This window comes from Pseudochaenichthys georgianus, chromosome 11 (assembly GCF_902827115.2).
Source record: "Pseudochaenichthys georgianus chromosome 11, fPseGeo1.2, whole genome shotgun sequence".
Taxonomy (NCBI): Eukaryota; Metazoa; Chordata; class Actinopteri; order Perciformes; family Channichthyidae; genus Pseudochaenichthys; species Pseudochaenichthys georgianus.
This window is the reverse complement of record NC_047513.1, coordinates 13,817,457-13,843,289: the sequence shown is the minus strand read 5'-3', so window position 1 is coordinate 13,843,289 and position 25,833 is coordinate 13,817,457. Positions and strand designations below refer to the sequence as shown.

Genomic DNA, 25,833 nt, shown 5'->3' with positions numbered 1-25,833 from the left:
GGAGGCAGGGTGCAAGTGATGAAAATGAATCACTATCCTCTGGAAATGAGATTCTTGCCTGTCAACTTGGAGTGGAATAGTAAAAAAGGGAGGGGGGTGGGGGGGGTCACCTGACAATCAGCACGAGCAGCAGAAAGCAGAAGCCATCGTCCCTCAGAGTACATGTATCTTGAATCAAGATGATTTGAAAGGATAACACACTTCCTCAATTAATATGTTTTAACAACATTTCTCAATAAGGTCTCTGCTGTTCAACTTTTAAATGTTCACACTTTTTAACTCAGGCTGCAACTAACACGTATATCATTGTTTCAATAATCTGCGGTTTCTTCTTGATCATTTGTTTGGTCTTCAAAGCGTTGATCACAGTTAATCAAAGCTGAGGCGAGCCATTCAAATGTCTTGCTTTAAAACAAACCCAAAATGATTCCGTTTATTATGAGATGAAACAGAAGGCAGGACATCTCTCCAATCGAGACGTTTTTAATAGAATTGTAATTATCAAAATAGTTGGCGATTAACTTTAAGTTGATCTACTTATTGACTGCTCCTAACAACACTTATCATTTGATTGAAAACAAATGCAACTATATATATTAGGAGCCACAGAATCCTAAAGTATGAAACACTTTAAGCTTTCCATATAAAAGACACGACTCCTATGTGACATGCTGATAATGGAACGCCGGTGGGTTTTTCCTGATTGACTCTAATTTCAATGGAAGGTGAAAATGAGCGTCGGTGCCGGGGAACATGCTCCGTGGCGCTTCGTGCCACAATGCCAAGTGAACAGACACCCATGCTTGGAAGTGATATCGTACCATGAAGTAAATGGGCCGGGCTCAAACAGATGAGAGCAAGGATAACTCATGTTTCTAGATAATCACTGCAAAGATCATGATCTTAACCACACAACCATGAACCTCATGCAGTCGGGTGGGAATGACAAGTTGAAGACTATCCCAAAACAAATGTCAGTGGAGCAAGACCAAAACAATGAGAGAGTCTACATCGTAACCATGCTCATAATGTGCAAACAGCCGATAGCCATCGACTCATGCGAGTGACTGACGCGAATCACCTCGTTTACCAACTCCAGCTCCTCCTCTGTCTGCAAGGGTAACAGAGACAGTTTGATTCATTTGCATAACTAAGGGTAAAGAGAGCAATTTGAAAAGAAATACACATACCATTTTTACTAGCAGATTACTTTGACCTTTTAAGTCATTCAAAGTATGCTAATTGTAAGTTATTGTGTAGGACCTGAGATCACAGAAGGTGCCCTATCACCTCGCCTCCATCATTAGGAGAACATTAAATAGTTGACAAAAGATCCATTTAGTCACTTCTGCAGCTTTTGGTCGTATCACAAGATCTTCTTAGACCGTTTTCTCCTGTTGCCAGGATCAGAAATAAGTAATCAAATGGTTTGAGGTTACGTGCTGCGCTGGTAGAGTGTGTTCATCCGAGCCTTTTGGCTGAAGAAGGGCAGAGCTGAGACAGAATAGAGAAGCTGCAGGCCCTTAAACCAAGACAAAGTTCTGAGAGCAACTGCAGGTGATATTTATCCGTTGGTTTGACCCAATCCACACACGAAAAGTCATGTGATCCATTGTAAGTATACAGATATTGGAGGTTTAAAGTACACACGCAAAATGGTAGTGGTCAAACTGCTTAGGAAGATTGCGTGATACAATCAAGAGCTCCTTTCTAAATGGACCGTGTGAGTTGAAGATGTCAGCAGACGTGGGTGCATGTTTAGCTGATAAGGCTCTGAGGAATCTTATCAGTGTGTCAGTGGGAGTTGGCTGATTCATCTGAGACTTGGCCAGAGTCAATATTGAACGCAGAGTCGTGGACGCAAATCTCTGCTAAGAAGGAATGGCGAACAGCCTCTAGTTTATCTTCTTTTGAAATAATATAAATTGTTATATTATAATATAAATATATAAATTCCCAATGTTTTTGTAGAGTTTCCATTTCATTTATTGGCCAGTGAAGATGTGCTTCTCTGAAGTTAATACAAATAATTGCTAGGGTTTCAAGCGTCAGGGTTGTTTTGATTTGAAAGACCCTCACTATTTATGATCCCAGGTAACTACATGTGTGAACAGAAAGGTATAAAGAGACGTCTTCTTATTGTATAAAGGACCAGTTCAGGCTGGTTGAGCTCACCATCTGCATGAGGCTCTTCCCGCCCTGCGAGGTGATGACTCGGAGGTCTGGCTTGCGGCTGTTGGCCATCTGGGGGCTCGGAGGTGGGGGTGGCGACTTGGCCGGAACTACTTTCCCCAGACTGTTGCCGTTGGAAATGGTCAGGAGGCCTGGGGAGGCCCTGGCACTGGTGTATCCATTAGCTGCGGGTGGAAAGAGGTGCGAATGGACAGGAATCAATAGGAAAATCCAACAGGTGAATGCGAGCAGCGGGGTACGCCACTCCGACTCTAAATATTCCTCCACAGCTTTCTCTCCCGACTGTTGTTCTGTGACGCTCTCACGTATACACATTTCACAGATTGAATACATCCGTTTATAAAAAGGCAAACATCACCTCATCCAGAGTCAAATTGAATTTAAGTAACAATGTTGTACTTTTTATTATAGTACATTTCTGTTCAGCCACTACCGCCACATGCAGTATCAAAATGGACTAGCCTATGACCCACTGTTTAAAGTATTGCAATATTTATATATTTTTGATGGGTATCTATGGTAACTAACCAGGAAAAATGCATTTAGTTACTGCAAATGCAAATTAAACATTTCCCTCAGCTTTGCATTAAAATCATTCAAAGGGGGAAAGTCTTATTTGTAATGTCAACATTTCTTCAAAAAATACATGTGATTTGGGAGCCCTTTAGAACATTTGACCACACAAACTTTTAAAGAAAGAATTACAAAAAATGAAAGGACTATGATGTCCTATAGATGCTGGGAATCCCATGCATGTATTTTGATGTTACAGGTGGCCTCCCTGTTCACTCCAAGGCACACACACAGATGGTGCAGAGGAGGAGAGGAAGGCTGGGATTCATCATTGAATACAGACCAGATACCTGAGGAACTCTTGACGGTCACAAATAATGACTAAACTGACTCAGGATCTGAACAAACGCAGCAGTAGTAAAGGACTCACGGACTGGACTTGGGCATCCTCCATTTGAATTATTCAGATCGCCTCCAAGAAGAGCACCTTTCGAATAAGGAAAAAGAGGATGTGAATAAACACCCAAAACAACACCAGAAGGTTTCACATGTTCTGAAATATAGTCCATAATAATGTGATATTTAACAACACTACACACTGGAGATTGTGCCAAGCCCACCTACAACACACTTTTTAGATACTTATTTTTCTTTTAGTTTAATCAAATTTTCATCCTTAAAATATATTTTTCTCTAGTTCTTTCTTACTTTCAAAAAAGTATTCTTTATCACACATTAACCCGGCATTTCACAGATTGTGAACTTCTTGAATTTGTCTTGCCCAGATAAGACAAAAACACGATCACGAAATCGATGAATTAATTTAAAACATCATTTAAAAAAAGAAGAAGCTGTGCAGCAAATACAATTTGGATTTAGGAAACTTTACTTTATGAATGAAGCTACAAATGTATAGTTTGATTTGTTTTGGGTGATGGCGTCATAATATTTGATTGGAGACATGATAAGCTTTTCAAAAACCAGAAATAGAAACTTCAAATGTAAAAAACAGTCGAACAGTGCAGAGGAATGTGATCCCCTTCCTGACGAACTGATCAGATCTGTACATGAAATGATAACAAATAAGGGACCTGGTAACAACAGATGCAACATAACACAGTATTTTCCTAAATACTGTGAACGTCTTCACCCTCTGTTTCTGCCCGAGTTTATAAATCTACTGAGGACACTCACCTGCACTGGCTGGTCGCTGTGGCAACCCAGGAGACACCGTGTTTCTCTGGAGAGACGGTTGCTGTGGCGACAGGAGGTGGGTATCCGTGAGCGATGATGATGTTACATAGGAGGTAGTTACCAGCACGTTGCCAGGGTTACTGAACTGCAGTGTGCTCTGATTGGACGCCTGCACTGTGACTGGCATGGAGAAGGTCTGGGACGGAGCGGTGGACTGCTGCAAAGCCGGGAGGGAGAAACTCACTTTTACTCTTCATCGCACAGAAAACTGCTCAATGCCTCATCGCCGCTTTTCAGAAATCATACTTTCACACATACAGTATACACAACATCTTTGATAAGCTTACATATTCTTAAAAAGCGATCTTTCCACTGGGTTCTATTACAGGTAAGAGACACATTTGAATACATTTTTTGTTTTAACACAGCAAAGCAGATGGTTAAGCATGTCATATCAAATCAAATGTAGTTACCTGACAAATTCACAATGTATACACCTGAAGGGCCAAGTAACACTTTAAAGGGGCCATATTATGCTCATTAAGTCAAAGGAGGTTCTTCAAAGGAAGCACAGCATGAATTTAAGGCCACCAGGGTACTTTGATATAAGTGAGAGATATGTGTGAGTTTCGTCAGCGTATAATATTTAGTTAAGGTTTTCAGGACAGAAGCAGTACACATAGGGCCGGAAAAGAACCAACAAACTGTTAGTCCAAATAACAAAAAGAAATGAAGTTTCAAGAGAGTATTAGTTAGAATTCCTTTAAAATAATTCCGTCTCCTCAACTGCTTGAAATGTGCTTTATTAACATTAACCAGATATGATAGTGACTGATCATACATCGGTTATCTCTTGTGCTGATCTGAAGTTTCTAGCTCTCTGTAAAAGACCTGGTGATAAAAAGTGTGAAACAACCGGTTAGAGGAACTTCACCCCAGTAGCCGTTTCCTGTCGGCGCTTGAGCAAAACACAGAATAATAACAAAGAAGTGTTTTTATTCCACAGTCCAGAGAGAAGCAGAACAGTCTTTACAGTATACTAGATGACTCACCCCGTAGCGCTTGAAGAGGACATCCAGGTCCTCTGTGGTTTTACGGTACTTGTCATCATTCAGGGGACTCTGGTCGATCGAGTCTTCCCCGTCCAGCTCTGGGCTGTCACACCCGTTGAAGCCTTTCTTCCTCAAAGTCTATCAAAAAGAAAGTTAGGGTAGAATAAAATCCGCTGCTTGACACTCCAATACAAGTTCGATTCTGATGCCTATATTTATATAAATGTTGATTAAATATGTAAGTGAGACATTAGCAACACTACATGAGGAGGAGCCGAAACTCCGCTAATTGGTTACGTCTAAATTTGCATTGTCAAATATCTTGGTCCTGGTGTTTCTCATACAAAAATGTTAGTCTTAATTTAACCAGATTATGTGGACAAGTGTGTTCTAGTGTAAAAGCTACAAGGAGGAACGAAGGAGTTTTATTAAAGTGGCAATAGACATTATGTAGTACATTTTGATTGCACAATGTAGTTGTCAGATAAGTGTTCAGATCTTGTACTTGACTTACTTTTTAAAAAGGGGGAATTTGTTAACTTCTATAAAGGATGATTGGTATCTTATTTCTCTTTAAGGCTATGTCTCTGTTTTTACACATTTTTAGATGACCGAAAAATCAAGCAAGTTTGCGACTCGTAAACCAACACTGCTTTGATTCGTTTACCTCGATAATGTCGGCATTGGTCCGGCTCTCGTGAGGCTCGTTGTACTCGGTGTATTTGAGCAGGACCTTGTCCATGTCAGTGCTGGCATACTGGAACAGCTTGTTCGCGTGGTTGAAGATGATCAGAGCGATCTCGCAGTCACACAACACACTCAGCTCGTAGGCCTTCTTCATCAAGCCAAACTTTCGCTTTGTGAATGTCACCTGGGAGAAAAGAGCAGAGAAAGATGGGGAGGGGGAAACGGGCGTTGTTTGAGTAAACACGCTTTAATAAAAACTAAGAAAACTCACTGAAGGTCAGACATTCAGATAAACAACCTGACTTTTGCTGTGTAGCACTTTCTCACTTCATCCATTCACGCTCACATTTTCTACTATTTCTAAGGTCTCAATGTTTCCCTTTCACTTGCTGTTGAGATAAAAATAATGAATATTCTTGGGTTTGATGTAATCCACACAAAAAGAGGTTTACACTTGCAAATCAAAATGAAATTCACAGTTCAGGAGAAGAGATGTTGATGCTATGGGAGTAATGTTCCAGCTGCCTAGTAATGAAAAACATATCCAATAAATGGTATTGTTGGTTCTCTTGGGCTTTCAGAACTATCACTGCACCAGCAGAGGCAGTGTTCAGCCTCAGTAATGAAGCATTCTGGTTTTTGTTATTGCCTTTTATGACTCATAACTATCAGCACAACAGTGCAATAACTAGGGATGAGCCAATCGCCAATTTTGGAGCCGACAGTGAAGAATAAATAGATGTATAACTAGTTTAGCTAGTTCCAGAGGTAGATCAAATAGCTAAGTGTGTTCGGTCTAACTCTTAGTGTGTGTTTCGCTCCGCTCACCGGTCCGTCACAGCGGGTGGAGCTGCAGGACTTTGCTTCACACACGTTGCATACCGCTATTTTATTGTCTTTTTCGGACACCTTAAATACTTCCAGACCGGTGAAGCCACTTTGGCGAGCTTGTTTTGCCGCGCACAGAGAAAAGTGTCTTGTATTTTACGTCATGTGATCGGCTCTCCCGATCTGCATTTATAGAGAGCCCCGATCGATCGGCAGAGAGTGAGTATCGGCGGCCGATCGGAGCATCCCTAGCAATCAGACTTTGGTTTTCGAGCAATAACCAGTCACGATTCAATTCACTGCTAGTACAAACATGAATATGCATTGAAAGGAAGGGCTGTTCATTTCGACATTCGTTTATTTAAGTTGTTGCCCATATTCTATAACGTTGCGCTGAATTATTTGATATAAAAACAAGAGGATTGATGTACTTCGATGATAAGGATCATAAGGAATGTGACAGAACACCCAGGACACCTTGGTCCAGGTAGAAAACTACATTCTAGCACAATTTGAAAAAAACTTATAAAACATAACGATGAATGGGAATACGTTTATTTTCAGAGTCAGAGTACATGTCAAAAGCACAGAGGACATGGTGACAAGAGTTTGGGAATTAAGAGTTTGATTAATTGTTTCACACAGATTAAGATGTTTTATAAAAGTTTGATTTGAAAAATTATCAAAAAGTGATTTGATTATATTTCAGTGACATATGTATACAATGCTGCACACTATTTGTCCAAGGAGTAGATTTTGTTCTAAAAATCTAAAAACAGTTACCGGATCTGTCAGAGTTTGTGACCACAGCTGGGAAGAGTTCACAAAAACAGTGATAACAGGAATAAAAATCCCCTGAAAATATCAAATTAACATTTTTGTTTGATTACTCATCGAACTGGGAAAACAAGAAAGACGTTGTTAGGGAGGAAAACAAGAGCCACGGTGACGGAGCTGCTGTGATTGTTGATCCAAGTGCAGCATTTTACAAATCTGGGCTGCTTGGCAGGAAGGCAGAAATAGAGAAAGAGACATGACGCATGACAGTGTGCTTGGGTTTTGAAAATACAAAAAATGAACACGTGGAGGACTGAGAAAAATCAGTCAAAAATATTCTGTGGTGTGATGAAAGCAGAACACAAACTCATCCAACACCGTCCCTACTGTGAAGCGGGGTGCCAGCCTCATGCAGGCAGACTCGTGAGGAGAAAGGAAAAAACAAATGGAGCTGAAAAAGGAACATTGCTGAAGAGCAGCTGAGACCTTTCACTGCAGCTAATGTGTATATTTGAATGGGACAATGACACAAGCATCGAGCCAGATCAACAATAGAGCAGCTTGAGAATCAGAAAACTCATTTAAAAAAAATTGCGAATGATTTCCAACTGCTGAGTTCCCAAATCTGCCTGGCAAATATCACAGTGTGACTTCAGTAACTGCACGATGCATCATCTGTGATATTAATATGTTGATACTCAAGTTTCTTTTAATCACCGAGCCTTTTCACAAGTATAAAGATCATCTTTTCCAATATATTTGAATGATAAATGCTTAAAAATGGTGTTGAATAATATTCCGAAAAACGATTTAAAATCAGTTCTGCTTGGGTAATACCACTTTTAGTTTTAAAAACACTTCAAATAAAATGCTGGATTTTTAACTTAGCCACAGAAAAGAGTAACGTAACTTAGTTAAGACTCACCTGCTTGTTCCTTTCGTCGGTGATCCGTTGGATCTGAATCTTTTTCCTACCCATGATGCTTTGCAGTCGTGGACACAAATGTCAGTCAAGTGGAGAAACGCCTCTCAGAGGGTGTGAGAGGAAGTGCAGTCTTCTACCGCTTACTTCAGCCCAAAAGCACTCAGACACAGTCATGCATCCGAGGACACGTGCACACACATTTCCCTGGCCAGGTGTGGGGAAGCAGCTGTCGCCTCGAGAGTGAAGAGTGTGATGAAGAGATGTGTGATGTTGAGAAGTGGAGGTCCTCAGTTCATCGTTTGGTTAACAAGGAAAAAGTGACAAACTCCCCTGCAGCTGCTGCGGTGAGGGGGCGCTGCTCTCCTGCAAGAGACAGAGATACGGTTACTCAAATATCACACGAACATCAAAATCAAGACATGTGACGGAAATAATTCAATGACATCAGTTCATAAGGGTCGTGCATTTAGAAAGAAAGAAATAATTTCATGCGAGACATTTTTTTTTTAATATAATAACAAAGAAGACAGCAATGATGTCTTATTATAGCGGGGAGTCACAGGCACACATCATGGCTTCTGTCTAACCAACACTTAATTCTTAAGAAGCAACAACCATGATATAGTGAGAGGTTTTTTGTTTATTTACATTAAAAGGGCTTATGATTTAATCTCAAGCTTTGCTATGTTGTTACTCTGTCTTCAAGGTGACTGTCGGGAGAGGTTTGTGTTGCATATCTCTCTAAAGTACATTTCAGCAGGTAAAGCTGCTGAGGAGAAGGATGATTCCTACACATTACAATAAGAAGAGGTGGATATATGCATGTAGAAACAAACCCTATCCAAGGCAGTATTATGAACTCATTCATCATCAACAGTTAACAGCTCCTGAGTCCAACATCTGTGGACTACTGTATTTCATTTCCAACTACACATTTGAGTTTCCATCCACTCATCAATGAATCATAAACTCTTGTCATTTATTATTGTTCTATCTTTGTAATGGCTTAATGATTCATTGAGTAGATGGATAATAGATTAGTGAATCGTAAAAAACTTGAGTCATCAGGATGCACAAGCAAAAGGTCAGCATGTTTTCTACACGCAGGGTGCATTAGCCCCTGTAGGGCCATTCCGTAACAACACTACACAAACAAAGAAAAACCCATTCTTCCATGAGGAAATATCAGAGAAACGGACTCAGTATAGACAATAAGAGCTTTAAGATGAATTATAATTGATTAGTTATAGGTGTAACCAGCTGTGCGGCATCAATGCATCATTAATGGTGGAGTGGATCCAGATTTATAAATCTTTATACAGCAGTGTACAACAGTTTCCCTTTGCTTAGTTGTGTCAACATGACATCATTGCAATATATATATATATATATATATATATATATATATATATATATATATTGCAGACTATGCATTTGATTGCATCTAGAATTAGAAATGACACTTAATCTTCATAACGAATCCAAAGTAACTAAACAGTAATGTAGCTGCACATATCCTTCCCCTAAAATATGTCTACAACCTAAATTAAGTTTAGGGTAGCACTGCACAGTTAATCATATCACAGTTCTAGCTTCATCAGTTCATTAAACTTGCTCAGGTGTGATGCTGATGCTTTGCATTGAAGGTGGCCGCTCGGCTACATTAAATCAAGCGCTCCCTGGAGATGATAGGAATGGTCGATTAATCGGCAGTTAATTAGAAGATTAACAGAAAAGTAATTGGCAGCTTTTTTAATGATTGATTAATTATTTCATTTTTCAACCAGAAATGCCCAACATGACATTTCTAGCTATTCTGATTTGAAGATAACTCTTTGGGCTCTGGTATATAAAATGTGCCTTTGTCGCTATTGTTCACATTCCCATAGGTTAATTGAGGATTGATAGAGGACGAAGACATCATTTTTTCTTCTTAACCGTCTGAACCTTTCCCCCATTGTGTCTGTCCTCTATCAGAATCGGTGGTGGGCGAAGTCGATAGGGACTTGGCTTGGCAACTGGAAGGTCACCAGTTCAAGTCCCGGCAAGACCAAGTGCTACCGAGGTGTCCCTGAGCAAGGCACCGTTCCCCACACTGCTCCCCGGGCGCCGTTCAAAATGGCAGCACACTGCTCCTAATACTAGGATGGGTCAAATGCAGAGAAACAATTTCCCCACGGGGATTAATAAAAGTCCATCTTATCTCATCTTAATCAGGTTATTGACCATTAGTGTACTGATCTATAAAGAAAGTGCCTTGGTGTTTTGTTGCATTAAAAAAAGGAAATTTAAAAAAGGGGGTATGCAAGAGTCAAGAAAATAATAGAAATACTAGACCAAAAATACAAAAAAATACTACTGTAACAAAAGTGTACAACACAAATGTAATATGTATAATATAAGTGATTTGTTTACAGTCTAGAGAGCTATATATTCAGAACGACATACTGTACATAGCTGAAGTTAACCATAGCAGTCAAAGATGATTGATACTTTTGATTGTAATTTTTGTTACACATTTGTTTTGCTATTATGCATGTGTTTGTATAAATTCCCCAATGAAGGTGAAGGAACTGGTTTGGTGTTACACCAGCTCTGGAGTTGAAATGAAGACGGTAAGGCTAAAGATTCTAGTCTCCATGCTGTAGTGAAAAGTGGAAACAAAAAAGCCTTTACGTTACTAAATACATTAGCTTCCTTGAAATCCATTCTCCTTGCTACACAAAGGCTCAGGCGTGTTAAGTCTTCCCTTCAGTCTTAACCCTCCATGACCATGCTCTCCTGTAGGATTGTTGTCAGGCCAGATGGAATACTCCAGTGGAGAGCACACGGGGCCTCCACAGACCACATTTCAACACTTCAGAGCACCAGCTCGAGAGTTAATCAGAAATTGTAATAAAAGCCAACATATAATGTTCAACTCTGAAAATCTCAGTGTAATTCTATCAGTGCCATGTGTTACGTCAACAGTATTATATGAAACTTCAACCTTCTGTATCAGCCATATTCTTAGCAATCCATTTTCACTTTCCTGCTTACTAACTCGTTTTTAAAAGATGTTACCATCAGAAGACTCTTCAAATAAATCAGCTGTGAGAAGAATGACCCACAATAAATACAGTTAATTTCTCTGTCATTATTAAAAACAATACATTTTTACACAGCAAGTCAATTATACTTCAATTTGACAAAAAGAGAGCATTGCTATTGAACGCTATATTGGCAGATATTCTAATTAAGGTGTCAGAATTGGATCAATTGATAAATAGAAAAATAAGCAGAAACTTTTTTTATGATTGAATTTGGCCTACTTTTTTTAACGCATTTTAAGGTTCCAGCGTCTCAAATGGCAGGATTTGCTCTCTTTGTTGTTTATGAAAGCAAACTGAATAACTTTTGGTTTTGTGACTTTTCGTCAGACTAAACAAAATATTTAAAGGTGGGGTAGGTAAGTTTGAGAAACCGGCTCGAGATACACTTTTTGTTATATTTCATGGAATGCTCTTAACATCCCGATCCAAAAGAAAATGTCATCTGTGGAAGCCGTAGTACTGTAAAAAGCACGACCAATCATCTGAGCCGGCCTGGCTAAAGTAACCGGATGGCCTACCTGCCGGTCAGCCTTCCATCTGTGCACAAACTTATCTCGTGCCCTCATTGGTCATGTGCGCTTTCGTGTGTGTTGGAGGAGGGGCTCTGTAAGGAAGTGGCACATTTTTTCCGGCTGTGTATTTTCAAATTCTACCCCACCTTTAAGGACGTCACTTTGGGCAATGCTGTCATATTTATTTTCTTTTTTAATTTCATGGTCAAAACTAGTATTGTTACAGAAATGTGACTGATGTGATCATGCCTCAAAGCTCAATGTGATGTTTTTAAAAAGTATTGTGTTGTTAATATAACAAGGGGCAATTTTGTTGCAGCTGGCATTGAGATAAGCATCATACGAACATTCATTATACAAACAATTACCACGGATTACGTAATGTAAACCCAAACTTATTAATTTAACAGTGAGAAAAGCAGCACATCATACAGGCTGGATAAATGACTTCAAAAGGTTATTGCATTTTTCAGTCGTTGACTAATTATTGCATAATGGCTTCGATTAGCTCATATTAGCTACTTCACAATTTTCTGAATACGAGTATGTTCAGTAGGAAATCACTGCTGTAAAAGGACATACTAGGCCAATGTATTGATAACATGATCATGTCAAAAATAACGTTTTTATTCAAATGTTATAAGTTTATATAAGTAACATGTTCTGTGACAACAGCCCTAAGCAAAAAACACAACTTAAAAGTGTTTGAATCCTACTTAATGATGTCCGCTGTCAAACAACATACACAGACTAGCAATTACTTCCGGACAGCCTCATACAATACTCCAAAGACTGAATCATGTATGATGTGGTTTGTGCTGCGCCTTCATGGAGATTTTCATACATTATAAATATCTGTATTCACACCGGCTCTGGACGTCATCATTCATTAGTGCAGCACTAAGGCACCAACTCTAAACAATTCGCACAACAAGACATGTAGACATAACCCACTGCGAGAAGGGAAAATGATTAAAACTTGTCTTCCCTGCTGATTTGAGTAACTTTACCACTGTCAAGCTAGAATATTATCTTTGATTAGCCGAAGAATGAGCAGAAAGGGGCAACACTGCAAGGCTTCTGTCTAGCCTCCATCTCCCTGCCTGCCCTCTGCATGGCTGCCCCCTCATTACTGTAATTGACACGTTCTTCCCTCCTCGTCCCCCTTAAGGCGATGATGGCTCAATTAGGAGCTGGCCGGAGGACTGATTGGACGCCAAGATAATAAGGTCGCCGCTTGGCTAAAACTGAGTCCTGCATCCGGCCAGCCAAGCTCGCTCTGTGACATACGGAGAGCCATTGAAGCCGAGAAAGACAGCTTAAAAGTCAATCTAAAAGACACTAGATAGAAGTGTATAATAGCAGAAAATGAATGACTTTTGCTTGGACAAGGTTCGCCTCGTTATATTAAGAGGGCATACATTTGGTCACTCTTTTACCAAAGTGAGCCACGCACATGTTATTGGAATCATCCAAGTGATGGTTATGCAACCCTTGACATTTCTTCTGATGAAGGAGGGCGCAATCAAGCTCAGGGTAGGCATCTGTCTGCTTTGGAGCAGTGTAATTAGTGGTTATGACCTTTAGCGGATTATGCACTGGCCAAATGAAATGTGCCAAAGCCCTGAGATAAGTGGTTGGAGCCTCAAACATGACTTGCAGTGGAGTTTGGCCATCCACATCCCTCAGACTGGGCTTTAGGACGGCCTTAATGGCTCAATCTCCACTCCTCAAAGATGGAGAGCGTTGATTTTCATTTGCATAGTCTCGTGACTACTGTATGCAGCAACCTTTCACCTGACAATAAAAAGTAAGATGTAGTGATGAAACATTAATGTATTTATGTCACCTTTAAGAATTACACGAACAAGACATGTGACTATCAGTACATTTGCTGATAATTGTTTGGAACGATTTGTCTTCAATGTCAGAAGAGTTTTACTAACGTACAGTATACTTAGTTCTGTGTAACAAGCTCACTGCTATCAAAAAACACTACCTCAAAGCATAGTACCTAGTTCAACTATTTAATAATAACATATTTTCATGTATTACTTGACTCCTCATGTCTTGCTATAAAACAACCTCTAGCAGACAAATCAATACAACTCCTCCAATGAAAGCCCCAAGGTCTTACTGTCCCTTCCACTTAACAGAATACAAAGGATATAGAAAGTAAATCACCCAGGATTATGCTTGAGTAGTTGAGAATATCAATAACTTTTTAGGCAGACCTGAAGTATTTCGCCCCACACAGAGGACTGAAACTTGGAATAAAAGATGTTGCCTTTGCATTTACCGTTTAATACAGCACATTCAGATGCTGCTGAGGACTTTGAGAAACCTTTGGTTGATTTAATCCTGTTCATTTTGGCCACCACTACTGGCTTTGTCAGCTTAAAATCATACCCATAGGAAGTGCAAGTTTCAATATCGCTGTTATTTCAAGCATTTTAATAAAATACTACTGTTAATAATATTGTAGCAAGGTCTTTGGGCAGCCAAGTTGTTGATCCTGCTGTGAGGCAAACACAGAAATATGAATCTTTTTGATATGGAGAACTTGGCTTTGATTTAAATAAAAATAAGGATTCAGCAGCAAATCCAAAAAACTTACAATATACCTGCTGCTGATGGAGAACTGATTGCTGAACTGTGTCATCCACAACAATCAATCACTGTGACTGTACAGATGTTGATATCAGTCAACCACAGCTGCTTATGTCCATGGTACTGAATACATAGATCCCCATGCTCAAATCGTCACTTGTGCCCTACATTTACTAGGATTCCTCTTATGGTACAAGTAATATAGTCAGACTTACAGTAAATAAAGCCATGCAAATGCTCTTTAGCCAACAGCATTGCTGCCTGGCATTATTAATATCAGTCTAGTCTACACAATCTTACATAAGCACTCCACACAAATAAACTTAAACGTATCAAGAAAGTATCATTTTTCTTGAGGCTGCTGTTAAAAGGAATCTGGAAAAATGCAGCTGAATGAGCAGCTTTTAACAAAAAGCCGATAAAGTATGTGTCTGTTTTCATCATAATGCCATGAAACTACTGACCATGCTAGATCTGATATACGAGGTCCACATGAGGTTAGTTTTTTGTAGAGAGTGAGCAGGACTCATGGCTACAAAAACTATGACAGATGGAGACTGAGTGAGTAGGCCCACTCACGACAGACAGACAGGTACCATACTGGCTCTAATGTGACAGGTTGGAAGCTGGAAGCCAATACCACTATCATATCCTGATTTTAACAAATCAAATAGGCCTACCCTCGTTTGAGTCACCACAGCCGGGGATGATTCACAGAGCAAAGGACGAGCTACTCTAAACAGGCCATTTCACAATGTTCAAGTTACGAGTCGACCGACAGCCATTACCTTCCTCTCCATATAACTCGGCTATGCAAGCTGTAGCACGCACTACTTTAAAATCACATTACGTACATTTAGTACTGAAAAACAGACTATTCCTATATGTTATATAAACCAATATAGTGATTCTTAGGATAATTACTTTGCTTTATTTAAATTATAAAGCTAGCAGGTCAGCTTCTGTGCGAGGAGAAAAGACGCAGGAAGGAAATGTATCACTCCACTTACCCTGAAATATTGCTGATAAAAACTCGAAAATAGGCCAGTCAACACGTGCTCCTGATGTCTTAAGGTCTTAATTACGAAGCAGTAATTAATTACGCTGAGGTGACGTCTCTATTTACATGAATCCGCGGCATTTTATTCTATTTCATGTTGAAGTAACTATACTGTCCACCCGGGCGATACAGCCAACCCAGTGTACGATCGACGTCATTGAAATTAGCCCGTGATTGACCCGTCGGTAATCCAATAAGAAGCTGACGTGCGAGCCTCTCGTCCAATCAGAGCGCAGTTTCGCAAAAGTGGGCTGGTCTTTGCGAGAGGACATGACGGAGGTGACGGCCATGTTCTGCAATAGTGGTTGGATCCCTCCGCTTCAGTATTTACCTTTTGCATGATTTTGCATGTGGGGAAAATGTCACTGTAGCCCCACTGTGCCCTGCCTGCTTTCCATAAGACAGCCCGCTAGGCCATTTGTTTTTCACGTCTGTTACCACAACAGCCTTGTAAAACGGTGGATAACCGTCCGTAAAGGCCCGTTGGGGTAGTTAAAGAGACTAATGTTGAGTGTTGGGAAGCGTAAATAGTCTACCTTAGATTGTTCTCCCAGACCTTCTTGTATTGTGCCAGCAGACGTTATGGGATCTTGACACAAAATAGCCTGCTAAACATTTGGTTTTGGATAATCTGCTTAGAGTATAGTAAGTATTGGGACAACTGCTAAATCACCTTTGATGGGTCTTTATTAAAATATAAAACAAACTGCAGTGCACAAGCAGGGCCGTATCCGGGATTTCCTAAATACCGAGGTCCAAACATGTTAGGGGGGTTCGGGGGATACCCCCGAGATTTTTGGGATTTTCATGATCTAGTTAGGTGCTTTTTCAGTCCTGTGTGGGGGTCACACATTGGATAATATATTGATTTCAAACCATGTCAGTGGGCTGACAATGTCAGCATAAATTATTTTTGAAAGTGTAATACATAAGAATCAGTTGATTGTTACGATCTGGACATGCAGAAGAGGCTAAAATGATCACAACACATTGTCAACATTCACTTTCCATGTCTCTCTCCTTTCCATAACCTGCACCCTCTCTTCCATCTTATTTAGTCTCTCTGTCTTCTTCCTGTTCATTACTCTCTCTGTCCTCTACCCTTTCTCTTTGCTCCTCCTCACTTGACGCTCCTGCCAGTGAATTAAAAGCAATTCAGCCATTTCGTTCATTTCACTTGTTTGTTTGCATTTTAAATTTTTTTTAAATCTGTTTTGTTTAATTCTCAAAAGAGAGCAAATATGTAAGCAAACAGTGTTTTATACAATTGTATGTTATTATGACATAGCTGCAATAGATGTATGATGTTTTAAAATCATGCCTATTGTTATAGATAAACAGATGGATAAATAGATGGGGTTATTAAGCCTACATTCTTTTGTGTGACTGTACCTGCAGTTCCTCCCTGACTTCCATCACTTTCTCTCTTTCTCTGCCTGTCCTGTCTCTTCCTTACCAACGCTGAGCTTCAACTGACGTAGTCTTTTCATCATTCAGTAATGACTCTTACATGTCTAATATGTGTAATGTGTACTTGTAAAGCGCTTTGAACACCTGTAAAAGCGCTCTAATCAAAAATGTAATGCATTATTATTATTATTATTATTATTATTATTATTATATCTGAGTCAGTGTAAAAAGAAAACAATACAATGTTATATCTTCAATGTTTACTCAAATTGAAATGAAAGAAAACCATTAAAACGTGTGTTAAAAGGTAATACTTCTGACATTGGATGAATGTAATTAACTTTAGCTCTCTAGCTAGTTTATTCACGCAATTTAAACCAAAGTATAGCCTATAGCTGCAATATAAGTTAGTGTGCATGTTGTCGGACGTCCACTGACTAACGTAGAGCGTTCACACGGGATCTGCTGGTCATATGATGTCCTGATGAATAGGAACACAAGCAGCCCACTGGACTCAGATCTCTAGATACTTCATCACTCCTCCGCTGCTCCGATACAAGTCCGGGCTGCGGTGGTTTGTTGAAACATGTCGTCTTCTTCTGTTTGCTTTAACAGAGGCTACGTAGTTATGCAGTGCCCCCATCGTCAGTAAATGGAAGTACTACAAAGAACCCCGTTTAGTGCAATTATTTCACAAGTTTTGTACACACAGCTCGGAAAATATTACCGAAGTCCAGACCTCGGTGACCTCAATGGTAGATACGGCCATGTGCACAAGCATACTGTAGGCTACATCAAGGGTGTAACTGGTTTGAGAAGTGGGGGGACACACAAAACAGGGGGTCCTCCGCAATGAAACATTGTTCTCGATTTAATTCCATTTCCTGCCTTTCTACAAATATATATTAGGGACTATGGTGTTAACTAATCCAAGAAAAATGTGTAGTGTATATAATGAGTGTGCAAACCTATCTATCCATGAACCTGTTTTATTTGTGATGACCTCACATCCTATAGGGGGGTCCGGGGGCATGCACCCCCGGTAAGATATTTTTCTTTAAATTTAAGTTAAAGGCATCAATCTGGTGCACAAATTAAGAGATTTATGGATACAGCTCTCAACACTCATGAAACAGAACTGTATATATTTCAATACTCCAAAAACCATTAGAATATGCTCACAACCAATAACACATAATTGATTATGCTCCTCTCTTTATCTTACCTAGTCTGCATTCTTTCTTTTTATTTATGCATATTTTACTAATCACTCCCCTTTCAAACTGTGTTTTTAATTTTGTACTGACATTGGAAATATTCTTTTACTTATTTTGAACAACTATATTAAATAGATGGAAATATTTGTTTAGACCAAACCGTTTGAGACCCACTGAGATAAGTTAGACTAAAGTTTACAATATAATCACTCAGCGAGTCCTTTACCTCCCTGAGCTGACGTTATCTCAGTCCGACAGGAGAGGACTCTCCCTCTCCTTATTGTTGAAACAGCTTCTAATCTCCGTTAGCTCCGAGCTAGCACCAGATGCTAACAACAACCCCCGTAACTCTCTCTGTCTCTCTGTCTCTCTCTGTCTCTCTCTCACACACAAAATGCGCCCTTACCACACGCACACATAGACGCTCCTCCGTGACGATGACCACTTGCGTAAAAAAAAACACATTTGAAAAGTGGGGGGGACACAAACGGGATTTTGAAAAGTGGGGGGGTCCCCCCTGTCCCCGGTAGACGCCCATGGCCCGTGGGCTACATACAGAGTAGGCTATATGGGCCATTCTACCAAATTGATGCAAAGTCAGGTTGGAACAGATTTGAAATGTTGTAGGTTTTTTTCCCAAAACTTTGTCCATATATATTTTCTACCATATCTAAATTACACATATCTAGTAAAAGAACTGTACATTTTTTATCGTATTTTTAGACTGTATTGGAATGTTCTTCCTCTACCAAAAAATGTCACTACCGAAACATAGTAGCCTACATACACTGTAGTAACCTGTTAAGATTGTTTTACCTTACCTTCTCTAAATAGTATTTTAACAAATATTTCTTGAGGGTTTTCTCAATTAAATCAATGCAATTACATTTTTAATCAAATGTAAAAGTTCAATTTATACAATTCATAAAAATCATAACGCAAACTGTCTTTGTAAAATGCATAATACTGATCATATTGATTCCAGAGTTGATGATTGTTGAAATTGAACATACATTAAACCAATCAGTATCATATCATTTTAGTCGATAAATCAATATACTTTATTTTTTACAAAACATCCAGTGTTTCGGTAGTGACTGCAGTATTTTGTTCTCAAGGTTGTATCATATTCGCTCAACCTTATTGCTTAATCTTAACTCATAACATGCCTTATGTTGAAGTGTGAATGTTTGAAGCTACTGACCCAGAATCAGCCCTTTAGTAACAGGCTGAAATAGAGGGGAATGAGGCTAGAATGCATGATCTGTTTGGTATTTTGAGCAAAACACTTCATAGACATGTTTTTTATATCTGAGACCTATAACAATATATGCCTAAAAATAGTATAATAAGAGACCTTTAAAGTAACACACTGATTTTCAGACTTTAAAACAGATTTATTTAAAAACTATGGGATTTACCTGCTTACCATTCCATTTTGTCACTACCGAAACGATCATGTCAATTACTGAAACTTAACCATATGTTTCGGTAGTGACTGTTTCGGTAGTGACAATTCTAGCTCAAAGAATGCTAGCAACTACATGGCTAGCATTCACGTTTTTGAAGAGGTTTACGCACATAAAAACTTAATACTTTGCATAAAACCCCGAAAAAGTTTACTTAATTGAAGATAATATGTGTTCGGTAGTGACAATTCTCAAGGTTACAAGCCAATTTTCAGATTTTGGAACAGATTTATATCAAAAGTATGGGATATAGCTACATTCAGCCATGAGGGACAGGGATGTAGTGTCACTGCCTAGTCAAAAATGCAGGGGTGTTGCTAAAAGCCAGGCTCAGCCATTGGACTAAAACCCCTTGTGTTTCGGTAGTGACGTGAAAACTGGGGACATGATTTTTTGAGTATAGTTTTTTTTATTAAAATATGATACCCACAATAAATCTAAATATTCCAACTTCTGTTTGAATGTAATCATAAAGATCTTCTAAATACACCATTGAACAACATTAAAAAAAAATTGTAAGTGTTATTTACAGACATTGAAATTTAGATGTCAGGGTTGGGGACAGCTACTTCCCAATAGAAAGTACCCTATACATGATGTTTTTGTATAGTAAGCTTATCACTATCTAATGTAATGCCTTGTGTTTAAATAGACCATAACATATTCTTAGTAAATATCTATGTCTGAATACTTAATTGTTTTGTTAAATAGTTTTTCTTGTTGTGGGACCGCACTTTGTACTAATTCGGTAGAATGCCCCGTATAGTTTAATTCCAATATGCACATAAAACCACCTCTGTATGCAGACTAATTCATTATCAATCACAGGATTGGTATAACCCACTGAGGACCCTCTGAAAATCCCTACTACAATACACCGCCCACCCACCCAATCCTCATCACATTTTTATATTTAGATTAAGCTAGACACAAATTCATATGGAATACACACCATTAAAGTTGAATTTTAACAGATATCAATTTTGACACAGGGTGCCTTACAAAATGTGTCCTCAATACAGGCAAAAATTCAACATCTGGGAATTATTTGAAGAGAGTCAGATCTTGTTGCTCTGTTCCTTTTCAAGAGACAAAAGAACAGCTCACAATTATTGCTATTGTTAGTAACAGAGCTTGTTAAAGTTTTACTCAGTTACAAAGCACTGGAGCATTTTGATGTATCCCCACAGAATTCTTTTCATTTAACGTAAATGTTATTGCCCTGAGAAGAGTTTTATTTGACAACAGCTGGTTGTTGTCAGCGTGTCTGGGTGCACAATGTAGCTGCTGTGTATGGTTTCTGCTACCTGTACTACTGTGCTTAACCGTTCAACATTTTTGAGAATGTTAAATGAGTAAATCAATACCATTGTCATGTTTGTATGCTAAACATAAAGCTAGACCCAACAGCAGTTAGTTTTGCTTAGCATAAAAGCTAAAAAAAAAAAAGGGGGAAAGGCTTGCTTAACTTGACCCAAGAGATCATATTGATGCACACTGACTCTCCAGATAGTTTACTAAAAAGAAGACTGTAATTAGTTGCCTTTCTAGTAACATGCTGCTTGCATACAGTACTTTCAGTATTCTCTGGGTTTCTAGGCAGACTTGTGCCCTAGTTTAAAAACAAAATCTGTATCAGTCCCGGTACAGCGGACCACTGGGAATAGAGCGGCTGACAGAGATAAAACACATGACATCTTGGAAAAATGCCTCATAAGGGACATCTTGGATTAGAAAAACAGTATCAAAGGCAGGCTTGGTTTGTTGGATTCAAACCCACAAGCTACAAATAGGCACAAAGATGAGTCATGGACATCACTGTGGACCAGGAGAACAGTGAGTCAAATAGTTAAGAAGCAGAGTATAAAAACAACCTTTTTTGGATGAAGGGAAAACACAAGGGACATAAATGCCCCCAAGAACAACAGCTAAAGATTGCAAGAATCCTATAATGACTAGGAAGTTTGTAAAAGGTCATAGGAGTCATTTCAATGAAGTCCAGCAATAAGTAGAACAATTCAATTTTCTATAGGGATGCACGATATTGGTTTTTTGAAACCGAATACCGATAACTTCCTGCTTCTCAAGACCGATAACCGATAATAATATAATATATATTAAATGTACCTGTAGTTTTTGCACACCTGGTGGTAAAAAAAAGACTAGTAGTGAGCAAATTACATGAGCATTACTACTATGAACAAAACAAACCAAGAACAGTTTTGACTGTGCAGCTAGCTTTGGATTCGCCGCTAGTTTAACAGCGCAGGCATCTTCGTACGCTTTTAACACACCATCGTAGCGATGGCGATGTTTCAGGTGACTAATCAGGTTGGAAGTATTATAGCTCGTTGCCTTTTTCCCCTCCTCGTGGAACTTCTGCATTGCATTTGTTAATACAAATAGCAAGCGAACTATCTAACTCTGAAACTTTGAAATAGTCCCATACTACCGACGACATGTTTGTTTACTGTCCTGGCTTCACGGCCGCACAACATTTACGTCACAGCCAGGCATGAGTTAGGGAGTGCTGGATTTGTGAAAAACTCCCCTCTTCCTAAACCACTAATACCACAGTAGCCTACTGGCAAAACGGGAGGAGCCGAGTGAAAAACAAGCGCCCCTCATCCCAATCCACCCACACCGCAGTATTTTTTTCTTTTTTTGTACCCAAAAAATATATTGTATATTATCGGGGTTAATACTTTTATCGGATTTATCGGGATGACGTCATAATTCCTAATATCGGACCGATAATTATCGGGCCGATAATTATCGTGCACCACGAATTCTGTAGCATAATATTGTCCAGAGGCGGACATAATAAATTAAATGCAGGGGAACAGAGGGCAGATAGATCAGGCAGCAAAGTTCAACTGAAATTCCTGAGAGAATTGGCCTCAGGATCCTCAAAAGAACAGAGTGGGTACTGTATGATGTTCAACACCAGCTGAAAAGTTAACAGTTTATATCTTGAAATATTGAGCTTGTTGGCTGCAGATCGTTTTGTAAAGCAGGTTAATTGGAAGTTTGGTTGTTTGTTCCTTGAGCAAATTCTAAACATTGCACCCAAAAAATGCAGAAACTGTAACTGTGAGCCATAAAATGTACACAGAGGAAGCAGTTAAATGGCACATTTACAACATGAGAACATTAGGTAAAAAGGGATGTGGAAAAATAAAATCGAAATCGAGGAGAATTTTTTTTTTTTTTGGAATAAACCGAAAAGAGTCAATAAGCTTATCTTAAATAGATTGTGTTGAGAGATGTGCTACCTTTGTGAAATCTCATTTGCTAATTCTATTCAGACCAAATAGTATTCTGAATAAACACCTGATAATACTGTAGAACTGCTTACTAATATCTGCTACTGTTGCTAAGATCAGCTGAGTCCCCTGATGTATGGACACCTTACAACCAAATGGGCGTAATGTGACAACATAACCACAAATAAAAGCCTAAAAATAACATTAAAGTTGAAGTTACACATGTCTGACATACACTCAATACATATTAATAATATAAGATTGTAAAAGTTAGTATATGAGGTCTATTGTACTGGACTGAGTAACTCTTGTATATTACAACTTTCATTCCAAACAAGCAGAGAATATAAAGCTATACAAGTATCACATATGCAAGCTTGAAAATGTGCTTTACAGTTACCGTGGTAATGACAAAAACCAGTCTGAGTGCTCTCCATGCAGGTGTACTCCACTCTGCAGCCCACACACTCTCCAAGCTGCCATCGTGTACTCTTTTATGATCTCGTTTATTGTGGAGACTAGAGCTACTTATCACTCTTATTAGTCATGAGGGTGTTTTCTAGTACTAGAACTTTTCAGATTCACATGACTGTTTCAGTAAATAGGTCAGATCAACAAGCTTTAATAAATGAAATAAAATGCTAACTTTTCTTAATTTAAAAAAACTTTATAGATAGAATAGAATTAGGAGGGATGAAACCCTCTTTAATGATCACACATGCAGAGCACACAGCACACAGTGATATGTGTTCTCTGCTTTTAACCCACCCTAGTACCAGGAGTCTAGTACTAGGAGCAGTGGGCAGCTATTGTACAGCGCCCGGGGAGCAATGAGAGTGGGGGGAAGGGGGATGTTCGGTGCCTTGCTCAAGGGCACCACGGCAGGGCAGGAGGTGAACTGGGACCTCTCCAAGTAGTCCACACTCCATATTTAGGTCTGTTCAGAGACTTGAACCGGCGACCCTACGGCTCCCAGTCCATGCCCCTACTGACTGAGCCACTGCCGAAATAAGTCATCATGAATGACGTCATATGTATATTTAAAAATAATTTACATCAATTATAAGTTAAGCATAACAGTTCATTCAAAGGAGATATGATAATTGTACTTATATAATCCTTTTTTTTCCTTAGCAATTTCTATTTTCAGCTAAATGGAGTGGAAAAGGTAGTCATAATGTAGAGACCTACAAAGATAAACATATCAACTGAAGTTACAAGTAATTTCACAGATAAAGCAGCCGTGTTTGTTCTGTAATCAAAGATTTTTCAGTGTGTATTTTGTTATTATTGGTGTTTCCATATAAGCAGTTGACCTAACCCTCTTTGTCCAGCAGGGGCAGCAGATAGTTGGATTCAATAATCCACAGTAGTGTGAATGTAATACACACACTGTCCTCACGATGGCAGCAGGAGAACACAGAAACGTTACTCCCATTGTCAGTCTGCTCCTGCACTCATGGAGCAGCTCCTAAAACAGCGTTACCCTCTTGTTATACAACCCCGAGTGCCCGAGGCCACATATCTCAGTTATGTTTTATTTGTGTTAGTGTTCAATGGGACAATTTGATTTTAGCCATTTGTTTTTACTGGAAACACTGCGTATATGACACACACTGAAGCAGAGAGCAAAGGAATGTAGCCTATACCTCATTATGGGGAATATGCAATTATGCTGATGTAACCTTAACACCACAACAGATCACACTGTAGGCCTACTCTCAACTAAGCAAAGGCCGGTCCCCTAAAGCATTGCATTATAAAATCTTAAAAAACATAATGACAACTATTTATCTTCTAATGCACTCCCAGAATACCTGATAGCAGGCTAAGATCATGTTGGTCGACACGTTAATGTATCAGGCTTTGAAATGTAGCCTATTAAGAACAAGCACGATGTATTATACCAGCTGTAGAAATGGTTGAAGCCGATCTAAATGTTTAAATAGTGTCTTCATATTTTCTTCAACCTAAATATAAGTCAATAAAGTGAACAGTAAATCAGCCGCAGATCTGTGAGTCACACCTCCCTGCTGCCTGGCGTCCGGAGCTATTTAACAGCTGATTAATCGTCTTTTAAAAAATACACAACAATCAAGTCCAAAATGTAGAGTAACGTTTTTGAGAATGATTACTATAATGGTGAATTTTAGGAATCAAAACCAGAATAAATGAAATGTTTTGACCGGGGTGGAGATGATTTTAACAGTTGGCTAACTGTTCCTGCCGTTAAAGTCATAAAAGGACAAGATGTAAGAGTGAACCATAATACAATCCAAAATAAAAGTCGGACATTGTATCGCAAAATGCGAGATTTTATGAAATAGGTTATAAATACGTACCTGGAGAATTAGTGAAAAACTAATCTGAACTTGGTTTTAACATAGAATTGAATATTGGATTTCAAAGCGGTTGTGCATAAACATCAATATAGAATATACAAATAGGAAAGTGCGCTGAATAGAAAATCATATTTTAAATAACACCCTGAAACAAAACCTCGTGGGGTCTGCTACTGTAAAACGCTGAGCTTTATGTGCTTACAAAAGAATGTATAATTATTTCTCGTATTGATTTAAGAACAGGACTTTTTGAAGCATTCTTAGACAATAGGCTACGACAAGTATTTATTGTGTAGCATTGTATTGTTGCCCAGTGGAGTTTGGTCTGTCAGTCCATGAGTACCACTTTCTTTCTGACTTTTACTCTATTCATCAACTCATCACCGTTGCACAAAAAGCATCGAGCTGAATCTCGAACCATACGACATCTGATTTCACTCTCTCTGTCACTTGGGTTTAACTTTGATGCGATTGCGATTCAAATGAGGCGTTTTTCTGTCATCTTGATAAGGGGAAAGAAGATGTTTTTAATGTAGACAAAATCTAAATGTTTGAAATATCAAATGAATTACAAAATATCTGTGTCTATCTCTTAAGTCTATATATATATATTATGCATTCATAAGGCAGAATGTGTTTTTCGAAATTAGAGACACCCTTAGAAGCAGCACACAAACACAAGAATA

At 39.0% G+C, this 25,833-nt stretch overlaps 1 protein-coding gene across 9 annotated transcripts in view; it reads right to left on the bottom strand.

Annotated features, from left to right (window-relative positions):
- LOC117455641 (myocyte-specific enhancer factor 2D homolog) overlaps window positions 1-15,591 on the bottom strand; it is a 28,522-nt gene extending 12,931 nt beyond the window's left edge. For 4 of the 9 annotated variants that reach the window (XM_034095212.1, XM_034095218.1, XM_034095219.1 and 1 more), the window contains exons 1-8: window positions 15,394-15,591; window positions 8,170-8,532; window positions 5,620-5,823; window positions 4,953-5,090; window positions 3,901-4,117; window positions 3,137-3,193; window positions 2,176-2,357; window positions 1,082-1,111 (exon numbers count right to left, since the gene is read on the bottom strand). In XM_034095212.1, coding sequence (XP_033951103.1) covers window positions 1,082-1,111; window positions 2,176-2,357; window positions 3,137-3,193; window positions 3,901-4,117; window positions 4,953-5,090; window positions 5,620-5,823; window positions 8,170-8,223 — 882 coding nt within the window. In that variant the 5' untranslated portion in view covers window positions 8,224-8,532; window positions 15,394-15,591. The remainder of the gene's footprint in view (window positions 1-1,081; window positions 1,112-2,175; window positions 2,358-3,136; window positions 3,194-3,900; window positions 4,118-4,952; window positions 5,091-5,619; window positions 5,824-8,169; window positions 8,533-15,393) is intronic. The other 5 variants (XM_034095215.1, XM_034095221.1, XM_034095217.1 and 2 more) reach the window with 3 other exon arrangements.
- Between the last annotated feature and the right edge of the window lie 10,242 nt (window positions 15,592-25,833).